Genomic DNA, 23877 nt, shown 5'->3' with positions numbered 1-23877 from the left:
AAAAAATGAGCATTAATTAATCAGTACTCAACAACACTACAAAATAGTACAGAAAATTTTTAGACAAATTCCGACACAAATTATAAAGCTTCCCACGGTTATTTACTATTATTTGTTGACTTTCTCATTTGCTTTACTTTGTTAAATTAAGCAAAACGCGTATTTAGTTGATCATCCCATCAAAATAAATTTTAAAAAAACTGTAATACAAAGGTTCAGTAATGGTGCATCAGTATGAGCATCAACATTCAGTAATCAGCATCAAATTTACTCATAAAATACTTAGTAATACCTATGTAAGAGTGCGCTTTGTACCCATTAAAACTGCAAACGACAAATCACCCTAACGTTACTACAAAAATGAGGCATCATTGGTGTTTATAATTGTTTGGCGACTTTTTACTTTTACCCGTAACGAATAAGAACATATTCTCTCTTGTTTGTGTTTTTTAGTTCAAAGTTTGTATTTTTCTGTTTCAATTACCAAAATTAATTAAGCATCTCTAACGTCAGGGCTCGAAAAAACTCAGAAATTTTTCCCGTCCTCGAGGACGGCTTGTTACGGCTTTGAAACTAAGCCGTAGTTTCTAAATAAACAAAAATATAATTTTCTCCTATTTATTACAAACATTTATATACATTGCACAATGAATCAGTAGATACTAGGATTACATATACTAGGATTACATTATACAGTAATAAAAGGTCATTTTAGAAGTGAGGCGCTAGACTCTTGTAAGATAACAAAAAGTGAAAATGACGAACATAAACGGGAAAATGGCCGTCCGCGCGGACGTCGGATTCGGGAAATTCGTTGTCCTCGGGGAATTGACTGCCGAGGACGGGCGGTTTTTCGAACCCTGTCTAACGTCAATAACAATTTGCCAATTTTTTACACTCTCTTCAAGGAAAAACTAATATTTCTCCATTAATGCAGCCTTTTATTTATTGCTCATTATTTTACTCTTACCAAAATTAATTATCATTAGTTTCATTTTTCTTTTAATTTTGCTTTTCAATACAAAACTTTTTTTATCTCACGTACCGTTGTTTTTTATTTAGTTTTGTAATAACACGTTTTAAGAGCATAGCTAAAACCAAAATAAACACGGGATTTCAGATAACCTTAGAAATGCTTTGTATTTGCCCGGTATGCCCTACATCAATGATTTTTAAGGTCCAACGCCACTGCCTAGTATGCATTTAACCGGATCTCTGAACACTGATGTTTCTCCAAAAATATCCTCAGGATATAACAAAATATAGAATAAATATAATTATACCAACGAATAGCTTAATATCAAATCGGATATAACAAATATTTTGGGCATTCACCTAAGCGACTATGTGATTGTTGACGTTCACCCGGGGAAAGTCGACAATCTCTTGATTTCTGTCGTTCTCGGTAACAACTACATTTCGAAAGAAATCTGCATTCACTTCATTTTAAAAACATAGTTGTTATGGCAGTTGACTGCATTTTAACTAAAATAAATGTAGTTAATTACAAAAAAGAAATTAGTTTTTCCGAACACCGCGCTGTTTTATGCTAGCTATTTTACAATCGGTGTATAAAGATATTCAACATAAAGTCAAATATCAACAGAAGAACAATCAAATGAAAAGTAATTTAATTAAAACTCAAGCATCTTATATCTTATTACGAACCAATTTGATTCTATATGCCACATACTTTTTTTACAGTAGTTAAAAAAATATTGCATGAATTTCGTTTAAAATCATATAATTTAATGGTGGATGGAGGAAAAATATCGGGAGAAATAGCCGCGTATAGTATGGAATAATAAAATTTTTGTTTTTGTTTTTTGAAAAAGACATAATTTTGGTAATAGTATTAAATAAAGCGGTATTTAAAATATAAATTTGGAAATTTCACCGTTCATATCCGATACCTGAAATTCAGGTTTTCAAAATTATAGTTCTTACTACCCTCTTACTAAAAAAAATACAAAACTGAAAAGTAAATTTAGTTTTTATGACATGCTTTAAAGTATGATGAAAAAATTACCAAATTTTACCACATTTATCAAATTATATCACAAATTATGAAACAATATTTTATTATTTTTTCTTACCAAAATCAATACTCGCATTCAAAATGGTTTTGTGAAAATTACCGAGTTTTTTGTTCCTACAGAGCCAGAAACACGGTAAATTTTATCTCATTTAAGTAATTTTGAACATATTTTTTTCTCAGTGAGAAATATACCATATAATCTCGCTTTTAAAATTTAGATATGTTGCATATCATCTTTATTGAAGTAATTGTATCAGAAAAATCAATGGAAAGTACATATTTTATTGTATATTCCAAACTCTTCCAATATGCATATCTTCTATAACAGTGTCACAAATAACAAAATTTTTTTAAATAAATTTTCTTGACCAACGTTTAAATTAGAATCGAAGTGGTGCTGGAGCTCCAGGGGCGCAAGGACACTTGCATTTTTTGGACTTCTAAACGGAAAGACAAAAATAATATTAATATTTTAATATAAAAGCTGTTCAATAGATAATACTGAGAAGAAAAAAATATTTTCGGTTACATAAGATTTCTACACAAATCTCGAATAGCTGATATCAAATCTGCAATTGATTTTTCTCCCCAAGCTACAATTTTTAAATGTCTATTTTTTTTCTAAATGTCATTTTTAGTCTATTTTTAGTCGAAATGTGTAAGTTTAAAAACGCTACATTTAACAGGCAGCAGCGTAAATGTTGCGAAAAAATTCTATGGGTGGTAGAGAACATCATCCGGATTAAAGCTGCACGAAACCCATTTCAGGAAATGTCGTCATACGCCACTAGGAGCGCGTATTGATTCTTAACTGTTTCTTTGTGTGCTTTTGAACAAGACATAATAAGAAAGCGCTCCTAATCTCATACAGCAACGTTTCTTGGCATAGGCATTGAACTAGCACATTTAAACAAAAAATAACTAATTTCGTCTAATCGTTTTTTTTTTTTACTTTAGACAAAATAAAGATTTTTTTAAAGAAATGTCATTTTAAAAAAATCTGTAGCTTCAGAAACAGGTTATTTAATTAAAAAAATAAATAAATGGACGCAATCAGAAACATCTAAGAGTAATAGAAACTACACATTAGTATCGTACACTGTTAAATTTTAAACCGAATGAAATTAAATTAAATTTTAAACCAAATGAAATGAAAATTTATAAATTATGAGTTATGCTGATAAATTCATAGATTTTCATTAATGAAGTTATCAACTTAACTTTGTAACAACGTTTACATTGAATGAGATTCTACGAATTTATATAATGGAAAAAATATTATAACTGCAGAATTTTATTCAATGTACAATTTAAATAAAATAAAACCGAGTGCGATTGATTAAAAATTTCAGATTATCTAAAAATCCCTCGTTTAAATCTTTCGTTATTCTATAAGGAGCGTAAAAGCTGAATTTGTCAATGAGCAATGTAAATCGTAGCAATGTAAATCATTCACCCCACCTCCGATACGTTTTGATTTCTAAAGCTTAGATTGGGAAAGAAATCTTGACAGAAAATAATAAGCAATAGCTATTATAAGTTAAATTACGAATTTCTTATTCATTTTTGGTGGTTTCCCTATCTAAATTACCACTACACTTAATAAACCAAAAGAAAATCAGATTAACGTCAGTGTAGGGAATACCGGTCAAATGTGTGAAGTAGCAATGGCTCACACACCCTTGCTTTTTTATTATCCCCATTATTCCAATTGTTAGCAATAATAAACAGCTGTTTTTGATGATGTCACTGTCATTGATATTTTCTTTAACATATCCAATATGTATCGAAAAAAAGAATAAAATTAAAAAATAAATTAAATTTACCCAAGCTATTAGAAAATAGAGGAATATTCAAATATAAAATATTATATTTGTCTCATAAAGTATATTCCTGTACTTATTTTCAAGTAAAACTAATTTTCTTTACGTGATATGAATCTGATATACATGAATATTAAATTAGCTCTTTGGGGGGGGGGGGAGACTAAATTGATTTTAAAACCGATTAAGTTATATTAGGGAAACTTAATTAAAATAGGTTATGTTAAGAATACTTGAATAAATACTGTAAACTTATAAAAGATTTTTTGTATTCTTTTCGAAGAATCTTCATCTCCATATTCTTGCAGCATACGATTTTGTCTATGCTAACAGTCCATTATTCTGGAAAAACTAATTAAATATAATAAGCTAACAGAATTTTTTTAGAGCGGAATAATACATGTAAACGAATTTTTTACATTTATTATTCCATTTCGATTAAAAATGTTTTTTAAGTATTTAAGTACTTCCTCAACCATCAGTAAAACTATCAATTTTAAAATTTTGTTTTTACACTCACTGCTAAATCTGAATTGCCTATAAATTGTTTGCTGACCAAAAGCAGTTTCACAAGTTCGACACAATCATCAAGACATATCACAAGGCTGCATAATTTTCCGTTTTTTTTTTCATTTTGCAGCGGTTATTTAAATATAAAATAATAAAATTTTGCTTTTACTTGTTGATGATTTAAAAATGAAAGCTTATTGCTTTTGAATATTCAATAGTTTAAAATAAGGGTGAAAAATACAACAATAGATACTTAATTCCATTACGATCCACACAGTTAAAAAACTAATAATCTTATCAAAATTTGGCTGTTATGTAAATAAAAGTAGCTCTTAAAGCATATTAAGAACTGATCCCAGAAAAGTTATTATTTTATTATAATTTCATATTTTATAACCATCGTTGAACAGCCGACCCAATTTTAGGGTTTATGACTACTTAAGTTCAACTCCGTAACCTTGTAATTTTGAACCCAATCCAGAAAACTAGAAATCTCCTCGATCTAGTAATAGGATAAATTTGTCTTTGCGGATGACTTTCTGATGGAACAATCTCGCATTTGCATTGCATGGAGAGTAAGACCAGAAGAACCACCCACGGTTAGCCTGACTGCAAAGAGACTCTAACCCATTATCCGTGTACTGTTGAGGATATTTCACGTCAGCACTGCGGTCGGTATGCTGATTCGCATCGACCAGTCATCGCTGGATTCGAACCCGGTTCACTTCATTGATAGATGAACGCTCTATCCCCGAAGACATCGCGGCTCAAGAAAAGTGATTAGGAGAAAGATGCATGGTTATACTCTGTTGCAGGTTAAGAAAAAAACATTATTCCTATGGAGGGAGTCTGCATCTAAGTGCAAGCCAAATGAATTAAAAACTTCTAGCGCAAACGTATTATCAGCATCGCCAACTCTTGAAACGACGCGCCACAGCCTCCTTATTGCTTTATTTCTTATAAACAACAATTATCAATTAACAGGAAATGAAAATTTATAAAAATGTTATCTAAAAATCATTAAAAATACATGTCCTTCTGTTCGCATTTAAAGAAGTGTATAAAAAAATAATAAATGTTCCTTGTTAACGATTTTTTCCTACAGCTAAACAAAAGTAAAAATTTATCTCACATTTGATTTAAGAGCATTTCAACATAAGACACGTCATTTTTAGTGATCCAATCAAATCCAATGCTCCTGCAACGTCATACAGTTGTTTCTTTTTCAAGAACGTAAGTTCGAAATATGTCACCAAGTCTAGGATTCCAATAAGACTTCGAAAGTTATAGCCTTTTTTTAATAATTCTACGATATATTTCGTGAAAGGTAGCATGAATTAAATTTCTGTCTGGCATATCTACATAAAAACCTTTAAAATTGTTTTGAGCGCATATTTGTATAATTTAAAAGCAAAAAAAAAGCAATGCTATATGCAGTCTCCCCAAGTCAAAATTTTTTGATAGTTTTCCATTGATCGTTCCAACATAATCTTAATGGTAACAATCAATTATCCTATCATGAAGCATTATATCTTTGATAGTAACCAACATAAGTAACCATCACCTCAATGTTGGAATTCGGACTGATTCATGATAATCCAACATAAAAACTAAATTGTTTTAATGGTAGAGTAATTGTGTAATGGTCGAGTAATGATAAACTAAATGGTTTTAATGGCTGTTTTAATTCCTGAGAACTGACAAGAATTCCCATTAAACGATCCTGGAAATGCAAAGTTGGAACCACCATGAACCACCACGGATCATCATAGACTGTTGGTTCATGAGAGTCAAACCTCTTTTGATGGTTGACCATCATAGTAAGTAGCATTCTCCATCATTGAATGATGGAAGTTTGTGGGCATATCAAAAACCATGAACACGTAATGGAAAATGTTGGATGATGGTGACCCTCAAGGAATGTTGGACTATCATGAATCGCCCTGAAACCAAAATAAATCATCAAAAAATTTCAATGGAACCATCAAGAATTTTGACTTCGTATAATTACTTAAATCCAATACCGTAATGCTTCTTTAACTTGCAATGGAGTATAGTCATTTTTTTGCATATGAAATTTCCTAAATGTGGTGAATAATGTATTATATTTTCTGTACAACATGAAAAAACTTCTTTAGATTAAAATATATGTCTCTTTCATATTTTTGGTTGATAACAATAAATGTGTAATTATTTTTTGCTTACCGCGCACAATTTTCCGAAAATCCATATTTTAGCTCGGAAACGTTACGTTTTTGATCAGAAGCCAATAGCTGCTTACAGGCAAGGAAAGGTGCTTTAACTAACAGTGGTTTAACGCACCACCTTGGCGACCAACGTGACGAAAATGTCGACTTTAGTGAAATTTTTGGTTAAGAAACTTTATTTACCTTTCCGAAGCTTCGAGGTATTAGAAGCATTATGAAGTTAGATATCCACAGGAACCGAGAAAGGAGATATTCTAAAAAAATTATATGGGGAGATTTTGATAAATGCATCTTTTGTTACAGAATCGCTTAGTTTAATTTAAAGGATAGAAAAAGTGGTAATGTCCGACAGGCATCTTGATATCGTAATAACATCAATAAGAAATAAAGAAATCAAAAAATTATTTCATAACTTACGCATTTTTTCTTTGGAGAGCATTCCTTACATGGAAGTATAGGTGGTGGAAGTGGACATGGTGGACAGGGTCGACAAATCGGACATGGCTGTTTCCTGCAAGGTAAACACTTCGTCGTTGGGCATCCAAGAGGATATACTTTAGGTGGTGGTGGATTTCTTTTTTTTACATAATGTACCTGCGTAGAGTTAAGATGTCCTCGTCTCTTAAGAAGTACAGTTTTTTCGCCTATTAGATGGCAGTTATCACATGATAGAGATGATGGCACCGGACATGGATTGCATGGGGCACAAGTTGGACACGAAGGACACTGATTCTTTTCTTGAAATGAAGAACATCCAACTGAAAATGATACTTTTCTTACTTTTCATTTCTTTTTTATTATTGCAAGATTTCAAAAAAAACATTTTTGAATGTTACTTCTATATTTATTTATTTATTGACATGCTTGCAAAGAGTGATCTTTTTTGTCCCCAATTAATACAGAATCAAAACATATTTACTTTGGAAGGTTCAATCCTTTTATTTATCTACTATTACAGTGATAAGAGGGAAAAAAATTTCAATCTACTAGGTCAACGAATTAACAAAATCTGTGTAAAAAAAATAAAAAATTACATATAGACAAACATGATGTTATCATCTTTCGCATAAATATTTTTAAAAGGCCATATTAAAAATTAAGAAAAAATATGTACACATAGTTTAAATAAAATAAGGAAGTAATATAAATTTAGTTCAAATCAAAAACAAAGAACAAACGTTATCAATATCTGTATCTGTATTATCTGTATCTGGATATGAAAGTGGAACAAAAAAAATTATGACAGTTTATGCTCTGAGTGAAATTCATCTCCTTTTATTATTCATTCATCAGTTCTCATCCATTTATTAATATTACTCATTTATTTACTATTCATTTACTTACTATTCATTTGTTATTTACAATTCATTTATTACCTATTAGATCCTATTTTTTATCCTTTTTTTACATTACTCTCGCTATACAAGTTTTCCCAAAATTCATCAAACAAATACAGAGAGGTCCCAGAATAAAAGGGGAATGGAGGATGAAAATTTACCTAAAGGGTTTGAAAACCCCATTTAGAGGGTAAAAATTGCAAAAACCTCATTAAGCTTCACTCTTGAAAAAGAGTGCTTTGTTTTGAGCACTCGAAACATCATGACTTTTGGCACCTTAATATTTGTATCTAATAAAGTTTTTCCATTGATAAATAATAACAAAATATTATGTAAAAAATTTTAATTAAGATTTACCTTTTTGACTTATAATTTTCAATCCAATCTTTATGTTAGGTTATCATGTAAAAATTTAAGTTTGGCTCAAGCTTTTCATTTAAATTTCGGAAACATAAAACGTTGAATTTTATATATAATTTTTTTACTCTTATTTTACATTATAAAATTTATCCTTTCAGGACTTAGAAACTAAAATTAGTTTTACAGTTGTTATTTTTAAAAAAAACTACGTTTAAGCCACAGCTTTAAAAAAAATAGTTCCATTATAAAAATACTAAAAATCATCAAAATGATTATAAAATTATCCCAAAAACGAATGCCAAGAAAAAGCTTTACGTATCTAAAGTATTCGTATAAAATAAAGTATCTTTCTTTGAATTAGTGAATCTGTAGATGAGAAAAAGTAACTTTTATGTGAATTACTGAAAAAAATCTCCTTTTTAATGATTTTTTCCGACGAAAATTTAAAATTTCAATTTCTAAAAGGTGTAAATTTTTCAAATTTATAACTACAAAATCTTTTAACGTTTATTGATAATTCTTGATGAATTGTTTTTGAGGACTAAGAAGTCCCTTTGAGGACTAAAATATATGAAATAAAACCTTTATCCGTTACTAAATGTTACATAAGTGATACTCCGTTTGAAAATTAATAAAAAAGACAAAAATTTTTAGCCTTTTTCAAATAAATAATGACGATTTTTACACAAATTTTTACATTGTATGCAACAGTCCGAAGACTATAATCACCTGTATTAGATTCCCATGTTTTTCCTAAATGTAAATTAAAAATAATTTTATTTTTGATGTAATGCTCCGTTTTCATGTTACATGAAATCATAGACGGTGTGAATTTTAAAAAGAAGAAATAGCTAATCCAGAGAGCAAGAAAAACATTTACTAACAATAAATGACTTACGTAAAACTACATTATAACTAATCACTACGTATAGAAAAAAAATTCCAACGCCTCAGTTAAAATACCATTTCAAAACAAAAATTAACATTAAATTTCTTTTTCTATTTATACTATAACTGAACACCCGCATACCCTGTGTTGTAAATGGTGACTAGTGCACGTCAAAACTGTCGGGTACCAAAGTCTTCCAAGTTCCTATAATGAATCGATTCCTCCTAGGGTACTAAATAGGATTCTCTGATTCAGGTCAAAATTGTGATCTTTGGATGAATAAATGGGTGTATGAATGAATTCGCACTCCAAACTGGGTTGTGACGTGTGTGTGGCTGAAGTCGTATTCTTGGCCATAGATGGTGCCACTGAAAAATGAGAAACGCTCCATCTACCCTAAAGTTGCTTGCTTTCTCCAAGCAGGCGTGCTGATATTGGCAAGTGGCATTCGAAACAGCAACAACATTCCAACTTTTTTTTTTCAGCAAAATTACACCCTTTTTCACATAACTTGTCCTTACAGTTTTTTTTTCAATTCTGCGCATCCCAAATTGTGTCTAGGTTTTGACATCCAATATTCTTCAGGGAAGCTGCTCTAGTTTTTGATTTAGAAGGAATGATCAAACAAAATATTAATCATGATGGAGTATTAAAAAATATTCCAGGAATGAGTGATCTGCTTATAAAATTCTAGTATGCTGCATACATAGAATTTGTTAAAGAATGTTTTAATCTGAAATTAGAAGACGCTATACCGAGTGAATGATTTTTCAGTTCAAAATCTGTTTCACCCCTATTGGTATTTTAAAATTTAAAGTTAAAAAAAAAGATGTTTCAAATAACAAAAATATCTTTTTAAAATATCAAAATACAAACAGATTATTGAAGGATAACTTACACAGTGTGCAATCCTAAGTAATCCTGCCATAATCTGTTTAGATTTTGAATTTTTTTTTCGGCTCAGAAACTTCATGGTTTACTCCAAGTTTAAACTCATATTTTTCTAAACTTTAAATTATAAATTTCTTACGTAGGTTAGCAAGAATCGGCCATATTGGATTTATACCGTTGCATGGAGTCATCTTAAGATAGTTTCAGAAAGAATCCAAAACAAAGCTGGACAAATTGTCTTTTTGCTGCCTAATTCAGTGGAAAATCTATCGACCAAAGTTTTTGAAACTAAGACAAAGTATCGCTTTCTGATTAACTTCTCTTCTTTTTAATAAACTTCAATAATCTCTGTAGTGGTGTGGTAACTTGTTTGAATTCTTTACTGTAGGATTTGAAAAGTAAAGCAAACCTGAAACAGCCCGTTTTGAACCAGGTATGTCATGGAAGTAGAGGCTCAACATTTTCGTAACCAACGGCATGATGGTGACCATGTGGCCAGCAATGTAACGACCCTTTCTCCCAAATCTTCGAAATTTTATTCAACACATTGACAGTTCTTCGCCTTGTGAAAGATTAATCACGACTCAATATTTACAAATTTGTTATTAAAACAAGAAAGAATATAAAAAGTTACACATTTTTTCGTTTTAAGATTTTTTTTCTCTTTTTTTAATTGTTTTCTGGGACATCCGCTACCGATTGCATGATTTTAATAAATTACATTGTTGCATTCTTTCAGAGTATTTTAAAAATATTTCCTCGTGATTTATGAGGCTTGAAATACAAAATTACATGGAATGAAGAATTATATGCAATAATAATGCAAACTGGACAATAAAAAAATTCTTTAAAAAAATCAAGTTTTCTTTACAAAATATTATGTCAATAAGTATCATTCCTAATTAAAATAAAGCTGGCTATAACAGAAACTCTTAAAGAGCAAACAATCAAACAGAAAGCTTTTTATAAAGATGATAAATATCTTATATCTTATTATAAACCGAAAATCGAGTTGAACTATATTAATATTTTCTTTTTTAAAGAAGCTTAAAAAAAGTAGCATGACATCTTTTTTTTAAAAAGAAAAATTACGGAATCACATTCAAGAAGTTAATTAAATCATATCTAACTTTTGTCAATATGTATCGTGCATAAACTGGTATGTAATATCATCTCTATAAAACAAAATTGATGTGTAAGATTGATTCACAAAATCAATAAAGTCAAAAGGATCAAAGTATTTTATTTCAAGTTCAAAATGCATCCAATTTACATATCTTTCATGAAACTGTGTTTTCTTAATAACAAGTAAAATTTTATAATATTTCTGAAAATATTTTTTTCTTGACCATCTTTCAAATTAGAATTGAACAGGTGCTGGAGCTCCAGGACGACAATGACATTTACATTTCTTGGGGGAAAGAACCGAAAAGATAAAAACAATGTTAATATTCTAATGTAGTGATCCAAAAAGCTATTTAAATTTTTCAATCAACATACTCATCGAATAAATATTTACTGTAATAAAATAAAAAATTATACACAAGACTTTGACTCATCCATTCATTTGTCAATCTACGCTCGCGATTTTGAAGAAAATTTCGTGAAAACAACATCTCACATAGTTATAATAACTCTCGCTTAAATATATTGCATTAAAAACAGTAAACATATACAACATTTTTAAGGAAATAAGACATTTAAGAATATAAAGCGCGATTCAGTAAGTAATTTTTTTCTTCAAATTTTTAGCATCAATCAAATCAATCCACGCCGTGTTGCTCTCCTATTACATACCATGGTAACACTCTTTTCGATTATTTGGTGAAGCAATACATTTTTATATTATTTAAAGCAAGAAAAAAAATATTTGAAACTTATTTTAAAGGGGCCCAGCAGTAACTGTTACATAAGTGACAAAATCTTGTAAGATAGTATTTCTCTTAAATTTTAGTTAGACTTATAACTTCATTGTATATTAAGGAGTTTGGTTTTTTCGTTATATTTATTCCATGTTAACTTTCAAATCATTAAAATAAGGCCGCGAGGGCGCAGGTAATGGATCGTACAATTCCAACTGAAATTATCCAAATTCGAATCCTAGTTGCGGCCGGTAGATACGAATTTGACACCCGGCTCTCACCAAGCGCGGTGCTGGCTTATAATATCCCCAGTAGATGGATCATGGGTCAGAATCCCTTTGCCATCGGGCTAACAGTAGGAGGTTTTTCGTAGTTCTCCTCTCTTCGTAACGCAAATGCGGATTAGTTTTATCAAAAAATTCTCCATGAAAGCTAGTTTGTTACAATGCTTAATCATGGAGTTCCCTTGTTCTCTGAGTTGCGTTCAAAGTAACCTAGATTCGCACCTCTAAAGCTTTTACAAAATCACTAGAGAATATGTGCAGCAAGAAAATCAAAAGAAATTTACTTCGAGATACTGACTTATGTAAATATTTTTTAAAAAAACTGTATATATAATATCTGTATAAAAATATTCCGTATATATAAAAGTCGTACTCATCACTAATTTCCCCACTCCCCTCTAAGATAGAAAACTAAAATTTAGAACTTTTGTTCTTTATGCGATTAATAGAAAAACTACAATAATTTTTTTTATGATATTTTGCAATTATCGGGATAATTAGGGGTAATTAGCCTAATTGACAGTAACGTTAAGTAATAAATTTTTATCATGATAGAAGCTTCAAATTTAAACAATGTGTTCCTTATGGTATATTGTGAAAAAGTAAAACGGATTCACTCCTATTATTCTTTTATAATTATTTAGGTGGTTAGTCTAACTGACAGTAACGTTCAATAATACATCTTTACCGAGTTAAAAGTTTCAAAATTTGAATCATGTGTTTCTTATAGAGCATTATGAAAAAGTAAAAAAGTTTAACTTTTGTTATTCTTTTGTAATTATAGGGGTAATTAGCTGCAATTGACATCAACGTTAAATAATACATTTTTACCAGGATAGAAGCCTCAAATTTAAACCATGTGTTTATGGTATATTATGAAGCAGTGATAAAGTTTCACTTCCATTATTCTTTTGCAATTATTATTATTTTATCAGATAAATAGAAGTACTGCTTTATTTTCTTTATTTGTATTTATCCAGGTAAATAAAGGGCCCATAATGGACAGTAAGGCTAAATAGCATGTTTTCCCAAGGTAGAAGTTTTAAATTTGAACCAAGTACTTTTAATAAACCATGGAATGAGCATCGATATTGGTCATTTTTGCTTGCTATTTTGTTGTGACCACGAAAAATTTTTATTAAACTATAATAAATACTCTTTTTTTTTTCAAAATAACATTTTTCACAAGATTAAGTGAGTACTTTGTTTATTAAATAGCATCTAAATTAAGAACTGTTTTTCACTATCTATTAGCAGTTGTATGTATGTGAAATAATATTTTATATTAAAAAAAGGTCTTTTTAATTACTGTTTTCATTTTAATTTATTTTATGTAAAAAAAAAGCATTAATGTAACAAAAATCTATTTGATATTAACCTATTTTTCATTTTAAGTCTAATTTTAATTATTTTTGCATTTTTCTGCGATTTGTTTGTTTACGTTTTTATTGTAAAAAGTGACAAGTGCTGTTGCATTTTAATATCATTGTTATCGAAATTTGAATTATTTTAAGGTTTCTTCAATTGCATTTAATTTTAGGAGATACAAAATCCCAATTTTGCATATCGCTGGTTTTTGCAAACGCAGTAATTGGGTACTTGTACTTCAATACGAAGAAGATCACGGATACCAACAAATGTGATCTATGACGACAGCGGCAGCTGATCGTTTATAAGCAAAATGGAGCGTAAAAGTTGAGCTTAGTTTCTCCACATAACTTAAAATGTCAATTAACGTGAAATTACTGAAGTAGTAGTTATTAAATACAGAACAGTATCGCACATCGAATTTGTTGAAGAATAATTCTATCTCGTCTACGTCTTTTACTTTATTTTGATTCTTTATTTGCTTATGTATTTTATTGTAAACATGATATATTTTTGTTTTGTGTACCTGGCAATGCATAATTAGTTTGTTTATGATCTACATGGCTTCATACCTGTCTTTGTGTTAAGTAAGAAATATATAGTGAAAGAATTGAGATCTTTATGAAAGAATATTTGCGAAAGAATATGGAATGAAACACTTAAGAGAATTGATACTAGACGAGATTGCCTTACTCAAAATAGAACGGAAAGAACAGCTGCTAACGTAGACAAATCCCACGCTTCATCTGCCAGTCAGGATCGAGATACCCGCATTACGTCACTTGCAGACATCCCATAGACAGCAATTTTGCATATCACAAGAGTTGCTGAAAGCGATTTGTGGACAAAACGAAAATCCAAAGATCCATGCAAAGGATAAAATATATTGGATATAAAGTTCATAAGCCAATTAATGTAACCTCAGCTGTAACTTGCCCTAAGCATTCGAGTCAAAGATCAAGTAACCATGCTGAGACCATGCCCATTATGAGACAAATAGAAAAACTAAAAAAGTTGAACTAACTGAAAGCTATGCTTACTAATGCGTTCCCACCATTTGTTTGGTACGCCATAGCTGATTACCTATGAGTATGTGTGGGCGAACCAACTGACCACCGATAAAAGTTATTAACCCTCCAATTTGCACTAAAATTTCTAACACTGAAAGTTTAAAGCAATAAACAGAAACAAATCCTCAAACTAGTGGATTTGAGGAAGGAAGGACTAGTGGATTTGAGGTTGAATCCTCAAACTAGTGGATACAATGTGGACCTCGAAGGGTTGAATTCGTATAGGTGGGTCACAATGTTTCCACCCCATTTTGCCTTTTTTCGCCATGTAACTTTTGATTGACCTTCGTATCTACTTAACCTTAAAATTTTCTCATATATTTCTTCTCAGTTCTTATCATCTTTGTCTTAGCAATAGTTTGTAATGAAAAATTATGTCAAATATCGAGGTAACATTAAAAACATATAAAAAAAGTAGAATTTTATTACTTACGCAAGGTTTTAATTTAGGACATTTTTTGCATGGACGTGCGGCAATACATGGTGGACATTTTTTGCATTTTTTGCACTTCTTCTTCTTCTTAGGCGGACACGGCTTACATTTCTTCTTCGGACAGCCAGGTGGATAATATGGACTTCTTCGTTCTTTGCCATTTTCGACCGTAGAATTGGGATGTACGGAATTCTTGAGAGGTATCTCAATCTTTTCTGTTCTTGACGGGCAAATATCACATGATAGAGGCGATGGTACAGAACATGAATTGCATGGTGCACAAGTGGAACACGGAGAACATTGTTTCTTTTCCCCAAGTACCGAAGTTTGAGCTAAAAATGACATATTTTATGCTTTTAAAGGGCAACACCACTTTTTTTATACTTCTTTAAATATTTGTTTTTCTTTTTAAATAGATGGTATGCACATTAAAAATATTTTTCGCAAGAATTTAAGTTGAAGTTTAGGTAAAGAACAAAGATAAGACATGTATAAAATTGATACGTGAATAGATGAAATTCGTAAGATGCCTCATTACGTAGGGCTCTCAAGCAATTTTGTTAATACAGTTTTGTGAGCACTTTAAGTGATTAATTTACTGCTTGAACTAAACACTCTTCATGGGAAAAAATTATCAATCAAAAACGGACATTTTTAAAAGAGATTCAAACTGTTTACACGCTTTTGAATGAAACTTTTGAAAGAAGCATTCAAACTGTTGCTGATAATTTGCAGAACCCATGAATTATATTTGAATTTATCTGCAAATGTATTTGTTTAGTGAAAGTTTGGAAGTGTTGTGTTTTTACACCAAATATTTACACTTTAACTAGTTACTCACTCTATAAACTACAGTCTAGCAAATAAAGTATAAAAAGAAGGAATTTTTAGTGTATTATACACTACAGAAGTGATTCTCTAACTTTGTTGCCTCGAGCGTAGTACAGTACAGTGTAACTTAAGTACAGTTAACTAAAGCCAGCCTTGATTTTGAGTCGTAACTAGACACAAAGATACGTAATAAGAATCAAACATATATATTAAGAAAGTCTGTATCTAAACACTCATATGCAAAGAATAACTCACTTTTCGCTACGACTGTGTACGGGGGAAAAAACACTGAAATAGTGAAAAAAAGGGGAAAAAGTGTCCCATAAATTAAGCAACTTCTTTTTATTATTAATATATTAGTCATGTTTATATATGACTTGAAATATATAACGTTATTACCAATTAGAGAGCATTAGCATCAATATTAGCCTGAGTTTTAAAGATGGCAGCCGAAGGCAGCGTTTAAGTCGCCCTTTGGTTCTTACAATTATATCTTTTTAAAATATCGGATTTCAACGGAACCAATTTTTTGTCTAATTTGAAGTTGTAGATTGCTCCAAACAGAGAATTATCTAGAACTTCTAGAGCAGGGGTTTCCAACTGGCGGCCCGCGGGCCACATCCGTCCCTCGAAGCCTTTTTTTATGGCCCGCGAACTAAAAAATTACTTAAAATTACGCGGGCTTAAAATACTTTTCTCGTTAAAAAAAAAAACTAATTTTTTTTTGTTATCTGTGAAATTTAACATACCAACGGTGCAAAAAAAAAAATTTATTTCTCAGGTTTTGCATCCAAGAAAATATTTGTTTAAATACAAAAATAATCGTGCATGTTGCTCTCTTTTTTTATTTCGTTTTTTATATATATAATTTTTTTTGTGAATATAATTTGGCATGTGCGTATCAGAAATTCTCCAATTTAACTTTTTGAAACCACTAATTTAGGACGAAATTATTTACATTTGTAAATTTTAAAGTGCATAAAAGAGGGAATGAATATCATGTTTTATCTAAATTCCTTGAATTGAATATCGCATGAGCGGAAAAGAAGAAAAAAAATTAATTTCAGATACTTTTTTAGTTTTTGCTAATAAGTCGAAAAAATTTTAATTTATCACAGAATTAAATTTGAAAGTAAAAAAAATCTTGTCACTAAGTTTCGGATTAGGAGAAGATTCAAAATGATGCGTAACAAGCATTCTTTGTAATGCTTGTTATTTTGTCTCTTTTTTAATGTTAAAAAAACTTTTATAAAAATATGACAGCAATATTTAATGTTCCTTCAAACATAAAAGAGGCCTATATAAAATTTTGATAAAGTTGTGGCCCGCCATTTGACTGGTGTTTTTAATTGCAACCGCCGGCCGCATGTGAGTTGGAAACCCCTGTTCTAGAGCGATGCTATATAAAACTTTTAGGGCATATGCATAGTTCGGTGAATCTTGTTGGCAAGTTTTTTTTTTCGGAGGTTTGCTGTTTGCTGTTTTTAAAATTCAAATGGCCATCGAATATTAAAAAGTCTTTCAATCAATTCCTTACTTTAGAGGTAGGCACCGTTTGTATTCAATCAATTATGATTGTTTATTCATGTAATAGGCTTGGACTGTATATTTCGTTCATGAACGAGATTTGTTTTGCAAATTAAACTTTTTATTTTATGGATTATAAATCATGGGTTATTCTTTTATTTCAGACAATTTACAAAATAAATGTTGATTTTAAATTTTTAAGATTGCAAAGTTATTACACATTGTTTTTGTTTTCTTTCAAAAACAAAACGTTTATATCACATTGATTCTCACGAAACATGACAATTCACTGTCCCTTGCTCCAAGATCTAATACTATAATACTAAAAGAACTTTTTTTTAAAAATGAAATAATAAATAGCATTGCTGTTAGCATTTTAAAATGACTTTGCACTAGCTTTGACTGTTTTGTATACTTAAAAAATTTAATTGAATATCAGAATGTCATTTTCCTGGCATGTCCCAAACAATATTTCCAATAATAACTAGAGCTTCAAAACTTCTCATACATTTTTCAAAATCTAATTTTTTTTATCTTATCCTATGTAAGCATTTCCAGAATATACACAGAGAGTATTGCTTACTAAAACTTAGTTTAAAATAATTTTTTCTGTCCATAATTTGTTTGTCCCATGAAAATCTGTCATTTTCCTGGCTACTTTTATTTAGTGATTTATAACCAAAATAGATAGCGCCAGGAATCAATATCTTATGTTAATATATTGATTAGATACCCTCCTATCTGAACATGTCTTTTTGCAGGAATAACGAACCAATTTTCTGGGTAAAAATCAATTTCAAAAAATTTTTCAAGGTGAGTAAATTTTTATGCTGTCATTTTCCTGGCTTCTTGAAATCATTAATAACAAAAACTACATAGATTTATCTGGGTTATTTTAAGAAATACTGTTGTTTTCTGAAGAATATAAACGTCTTTGGCCAAAATATTAAATTAAAGTAAAGTTATATGCTATAAAATGGCGAATTTGTCATTATCCTGGCTGTCATTTACCTGGCTTATGAATGCCAGGACATTGAAGTGTTACCAGAAATTCTTTTTAACTGCTAATACTGTAAAGAGGGAAAGCAAATATTAACCTAATAACAAGTTTATGTATGATTATAATATGCTTGGATGTAATCAAAGTTATTTATTTATATAATGATTGATTATTATGCACAATTTTATTCTGCGCATATCAGGAACAAACAATTTTTTGTTTCTTTCTACAATGGATAAAAAGAATTAATTTAAGCAATTTATGGTCCATCTAACATAAAGGCTTAAGTTGAGTTACTTACTATTAACTTAAAATGACTGTTTTTTAAATTTCTAAGGTAATATGTCATTTTCCTGGTATTCAAGATTTGGTGAATTTCTATTTTTTTTCTCGTGCAAATGTCAATAAACTACACTGCTGTCTATAAGATATTAATAAGTGTGGCTAAAGAAGTATACAAAAAAATTTAGATTATTTTGAAGACTTTAAATTTGAATAAATTTTTTGGTCCGAATTGTCATGATTCGTGAGAATCACCCATATATATATATCTTACTTTTTATATCCATATGTTAACTATTTTTCATAATTTTATTCATCTAGATGATGAAAATGTAAAAAAATCTTTTATTGATAACTTTTTTTAATGATTTACTATTTTTCGGTTTGTTTTGTTTTCTTATTCCTATGATGCTTGAAAAATGTATAAAAGTACATTTTGCCCCGTCACCCCTTTTTTTCTTATGACTTGCCATTTATTTCTGTTTCTACAACACTTCGCTTAAAAATTTCAAAAAAAGAATTTTGTATCTACCTTTGGGATTAACTATTATATTTTATTATAATTCAGTAACATGTTGGTAAAAAAATTTGCAAAATTTCTTCTCCCCATTTATTTTTCTAATTTTTTATAATTTACTAGTTCAAATGATACTGTAAGTACTTGATGAAAAAAATTTATGCAAAATTGCTTTTGCCCCCCCCCCCTCATTACTTCCTTTCCATATAACTTATTGGTAAAAATGAGCAAAAATTAATTTTTGACTAACTTAACGAAAGAAAAACATAGAAAAATGTCTCGAAAATGATAACAAATACGCAAACTTTTACCTCGAAAATATTTATTCATTTCGTAATCTTCAATTAATTTGATTTTTGTTTCTTCTGTTCAAATTAAGCGGAATACTATGTGTTTTACTTCACACCACGCAAAAAACAGAATAACTTGTTTTCAAAAGAATCGACAGCAATATGTCTAGTGGGGGAGGGGGGAATTAAAATTTAAAAATTAAATTTTCATGTCGCTAACAATGCTTTTTTTCTAAAAGCACATAAAATGATAAAATTATCCAATTTTGAAATAATTTTAATGTGTAATCGGTTAAAGTGCAAATTGCAAGTTCTACTTTTTATAAAAATGCTGAAATTAATATTTAAGCGAGATTATTAAAGGAATTCCTTTATAGTTTAAATCGTAATATAAAAAAAAATTATTAAAGTCTTATCACAAACTTATATAAAATCAACTTACAAGTAAAACATTTATGTAAAAGACTTGCAAATTGTTTCACGCCCATGTTTGATTTATAATCTTTTTAAAAGCTTTTTACCGAATCCTAATTGTATACAATTAAAACAAGCATTAACACTGCTAAACGATAAATCTTTTTTTTAAGCTATGGACGAATAAATAGCATTATAGATGCCAATATATTTAGTAGAATTTTATTTACGTTTGTTTTACGGGTTTAATCATTTTGTAAGGCATGTAAGGCGTTAAGGATTCAGTCTTAATTTATTATGATATTCGTATACATCCAGGAAAATGTACTCAAGTTGGCCGTTCAAGGTAATTATGTGGCTAAAACATATTATGTTACAGAGAAGAAAAATAAACTTTCGTAGAAAAAGAGGGTTTGTTATTTACTGGCATAGAAACGGGCTGAAAACCACCGAAAACATGCATATACCATGTTTCAATGGTCCCCAAAAATGCATGATATATCAAATATGCGAAATAAAGAAAAAACATTTTATATTTTGAAGTATCTTCCCCCTCCCCTCAATTGAAACTCTAATTTTCATGAACCATTCATTAATCCAGTTAAGACTTTAAATTCTCAAACAATTGATTAAACTTTGAACTATAATATCAGTACCTTAATCCATATTACAGTGCCAATTTGTAGCAACTTCAAGGTATTAAACTGAATCAGTTTTTTGCTCGAACTGAACTGTAGTACAGTTTAAAAAATGTGATAGTATGGTTCACTTTTGCACCATATAAAGACGGCAGCCACTTTGATAATATGTGTAGTTTAAACTAGCTCAATAATTTCTGAAACATTGCTTCCAACAACTCATTTCACCATTTTGGAAACTGTAGTTTTGTAGACGAGCAAGTTAAACTTTAGAATACTAGATTGTTCAACTAACTTTATCAGTTATGTCATGAAATAACTAGAACTAAGCTTTATATTAAATAGCAGATGTAATATGTAAGAGGTAACGTACGTACGCAGAGAAAAACTCAAGAACTCAAACAAAGATGCATTTACCATACGCAAAAATATACAAAATTTTGATGAACCTCGTTTCGAAACCCCGTAGGCAGTGTAACTTTTTAACTTCTCTTACATCGTTCATTAATTCTTATTTATACCTAAACTATATTATTTCACAATATCTAGCTATATTTTTTACAACCTCTGTTGCGAATTTCTGTTTCTTTAACATAGCGTTTCGATATTATGTAAATGAATTATAAAAGAAATTACGTAATTGAATCACGTGCGATGCAAGCATGAAATGAAATAAAAGACTTAAGACTTAGGTAGTCTTATAATCGCTCAGCATACTATGTGTACTGTTTTGTTGATTTTATTTATTAAATTATTGCTACATTAAATTTGAGCCTTTTTGACAATTGCACCATTGCCGCAGAAACTAGATACTTATAAATGTTCGAATGATTTTTGAGTCCTTGTAATTTAAGGGAAAATTCATAACGAAACATTTTTCGTATTTTAAAACTTAAAATATCCCGTTTCCCAGATTCGATTTTCTTTTTAATTTCACATTCAGCAAACCACCAAAATGCTCTGTTTGCTTATTGTTAATTTCTTCTCTCCGCATTAATTTCTTCTTTAAGTGGTAAATAAGAAGGCATAAACAATAGAACTATAACCTTCCGAAAAATTTTGAAATGAAAATTTAAATTTTAATGATTCCACTTCTATTGAAATTATTAAAATCCTTTCGAACAAACAAAAAATAAAGAGTTTTACAAATAAGCAACGTTTTTTTGTGATTTAATATACTTAAGCTAAAACTGTTTTTTAAACTAGCTATACTATATATATATATATATATATATATATATATATATATATATATATATATATATATATATATATATATATATATATATATATATATATATATATATATATATATATATATATATATATATATATATATATATATATATATATATATATATTTATATTTAAACTGAAATCACTTTACTTCACACTTACTAATTCTAAACCAAGTTTCTTGGTCTGAAATTTTACAAGGGATCTTTTTTTTACCACGAGTTTAAGTATGCGTTCCAAGTGTCAATTTAATTTACCACGAATAGATCTGAAAACTGATATAACTGACTTAGAGCGATATCTTAACAGTGTAAAATGTCCTTAATTTTCTCTTTAAGAAGAATAATGATTTTATTTCAAGACATATTTTAAAATAATTTCGACTAACATATGTTAAAATCAGCTAAAATTTGTTAAAATAAAGGAAATATTTAAAAAAGAAGCAGTCATAAATGAAAAGAAAATGAAAAGAAATGAAAAGAAAAATCTTTGCTATCAATTTCCGAACAAATAAACTAGCTCTTAAATATAAATATCTTTGTTTTTTTTAACAGGAAATGCACAAAATAAGGCGAATCATTTCGTACATTTGATGTAATTTTTTCTCCTTGCTTTTAGTATAAAGAAGTCGTTCGAAATAAGGCTAAATAATTCTTACATTTGAGCTATTTTTTTATTGTAAATAATCATTCGAAATAGGGCTAGTGATTTCTTACATTTGAGTTCAGTTTTGCTTCTTTTTTAACGTAAAGGAGTCATTTTGACATATTTTTTTAACGAAATTGGCAAATTTTAAATTAAAATAAATTCCTAGTGAATAGTTTTATTTAGCTTTGCACAAAAATTATTATTTTCATAATTGCTATGCCTAACGAATCTATTAAAGATATTTTGTAAATTTTAGTTCACTAAACGTAAGATTATACTTTACAATAAGTTCGGGTATAATAAATAGCATTGTTTATAACTTGCTACTTAACATATTGAGTAAGAATTAAAATTTGAAGTATTAAAAAATTTGATATTCTTCTTATAGTTGTAGAATTAGTTTTTTAAAAAAATTTAACAAAAGTAAATTTAAATATGTAATAAAATTTATAATTTAGCCATTGAAAAATTTTAAAAATGAAAAATAAATTCAATTACAATAAATTTACAAATGCATTCCTGACTATAATGAACTAAATTTCTATTCAAAATACGAGTTTAGGGGACATCAAGATTAAAGAATGTATCCCCGCTCTCTGAATTTGAAATATGAATTCCATAAATTGAGTAATTCCATAAATTGAGTAATTACGCCACTTCGGCGTAATTATTTAACGCCTTCCTTTTAGTTTTTAAGTTTTGTGAAATTTCTTTGAGTAAATTAAAATGATTTTTTTCTTCTTCCTAAAAATAAAACTTGATTAAAATTTTTTAACACGCACATGTTTCAACACTTGAAATTCATGTTCTGTTTTCAAGATCTATTACGCTTTCAAGATGCAGAAATATTTTATTTTAAATCCTAAGCTTTCTTGTTATGATTGACGAAAAATCATAAATATAAATTTATATATCATAATTTTAAATTCATAGTTTTCAAATTTATTTAACGTAAAACAATAGAAATATAAAACAGAAAAAAAAATAATTTTTGTTTTTAAATAATATTACTGATTAATCAGGAGAGAATTTTTTTATAAACCATTTTAAAGCAAAGATATGTAAATAATTTTCAAATCTGTTACACAGTTATGTCAAAAATTTCAGAAATGAAACATAAACATATTCGATTAATTACCTGTATCTATGAATCCCAAACAAGAAATGTAGAAAATAAGGATAAAAATACTGATTTTTGTAATCATCTCTTCGATATAAAAGTCACTTTTAAATCTAAAGAGTGGCAAACAAAACTGGTCTATTAAAAAGTATACTTTATATATAACTGTTCTGGCTTTAAACGACAAAAATAAAAGTATAATTGTGTTAAACTAAATAACTTAATCCTAATTTTGACGAATTTAAAACAATTCTATGAACTGGACTTATTCTTACGAGTTCCTATTGTTTGCATTACCACGA

General features: G+C 29.1%; 1 protein-coding gene across 2 annotated transcripts; it reads right to left on the bottom strand.

Annotated features, from left to right (window-relative positions):
- Positions 1-2258: 2258 nt before the first annotated feature.
- On the bottom strand, positions 2259-23754 carry LOC107446847 (uncharacterized). Of its 2 annotated transcripts, none has more exons than XM_071179309.2 (3): positions 23594-23754; positions 6996-7336; positions 2259-2478 (listed from the first exon to the last, which is right to left on the bottom strand). In XM_071179309.2, exons 1-3 carry the CDS (start codon positions 23658-23660, stop codon positions 2419-2421), a joined length of 468 nt encoding a protein of 155 aa, XP_071035410.2. In that variant the 5' UTR covers positions 23661-23754; the 3' UTR covers positions 2259-2418. The 2 variants fall into 2 exon arrangements, with proteins under 2 accessions (XP_071035410.2, XP_015917107.2); XM_016061621.4 differs by lacking the exons at positions 2259-2478; positions 6996-7336 and adding exons at positions 11280-11466; positions 15073-15404 and having other exon boundaries at positions 23594-23753.
- Between the last annotated feature and the right edge of the window lie 123 nt (positions 23755-23877).

Source organism: Parasteatoda tepidariorum, chromosome 6 (assembly GCF_982258835.1).
Source record: "Parasteatoda tepidariorum strain Cologne lab strain chromosome 6, Ptep-v5.0, whole genome shotgun sequence".
Lineage (NCBI taxonomy): Eukaryota > Metazoa > Arthropoda > Arachnida > Araneae > Theridiidae > Parasteatoda > Parasteatoda tepidariorum.
The sequence above is the reverse complement of the archived record's forward strand: the minus strand, read 5'-3'. Positions and strand labels throughout refer to the sequence as shown.

Excerpts from the sequence above, each read along its gene's own strand:
- LOC107446847 (XM_071179309.2), bottom strand. The coding sequence starts at position 23,660 with ATGATTACAAAAATCAGTATTTTTATCCTTATTTTCTACATTTCTTGT. Across the intron at positions 7,337-23,593 it reads TTTGGGATTCATAGATACAG|TTGGATGTTCTTCATTTCAA; the intron begins GTAATTAATCGA and ends TATCATTTTCAG. Across the intron at positions 2,479-6,995 it reads GCTCTCCAAAGAAAAAATGC|AAGTCCAAAAAATGCAAGTG; the intron begins GTAAGTTATGAA and ends CTTTCCGTTTAG.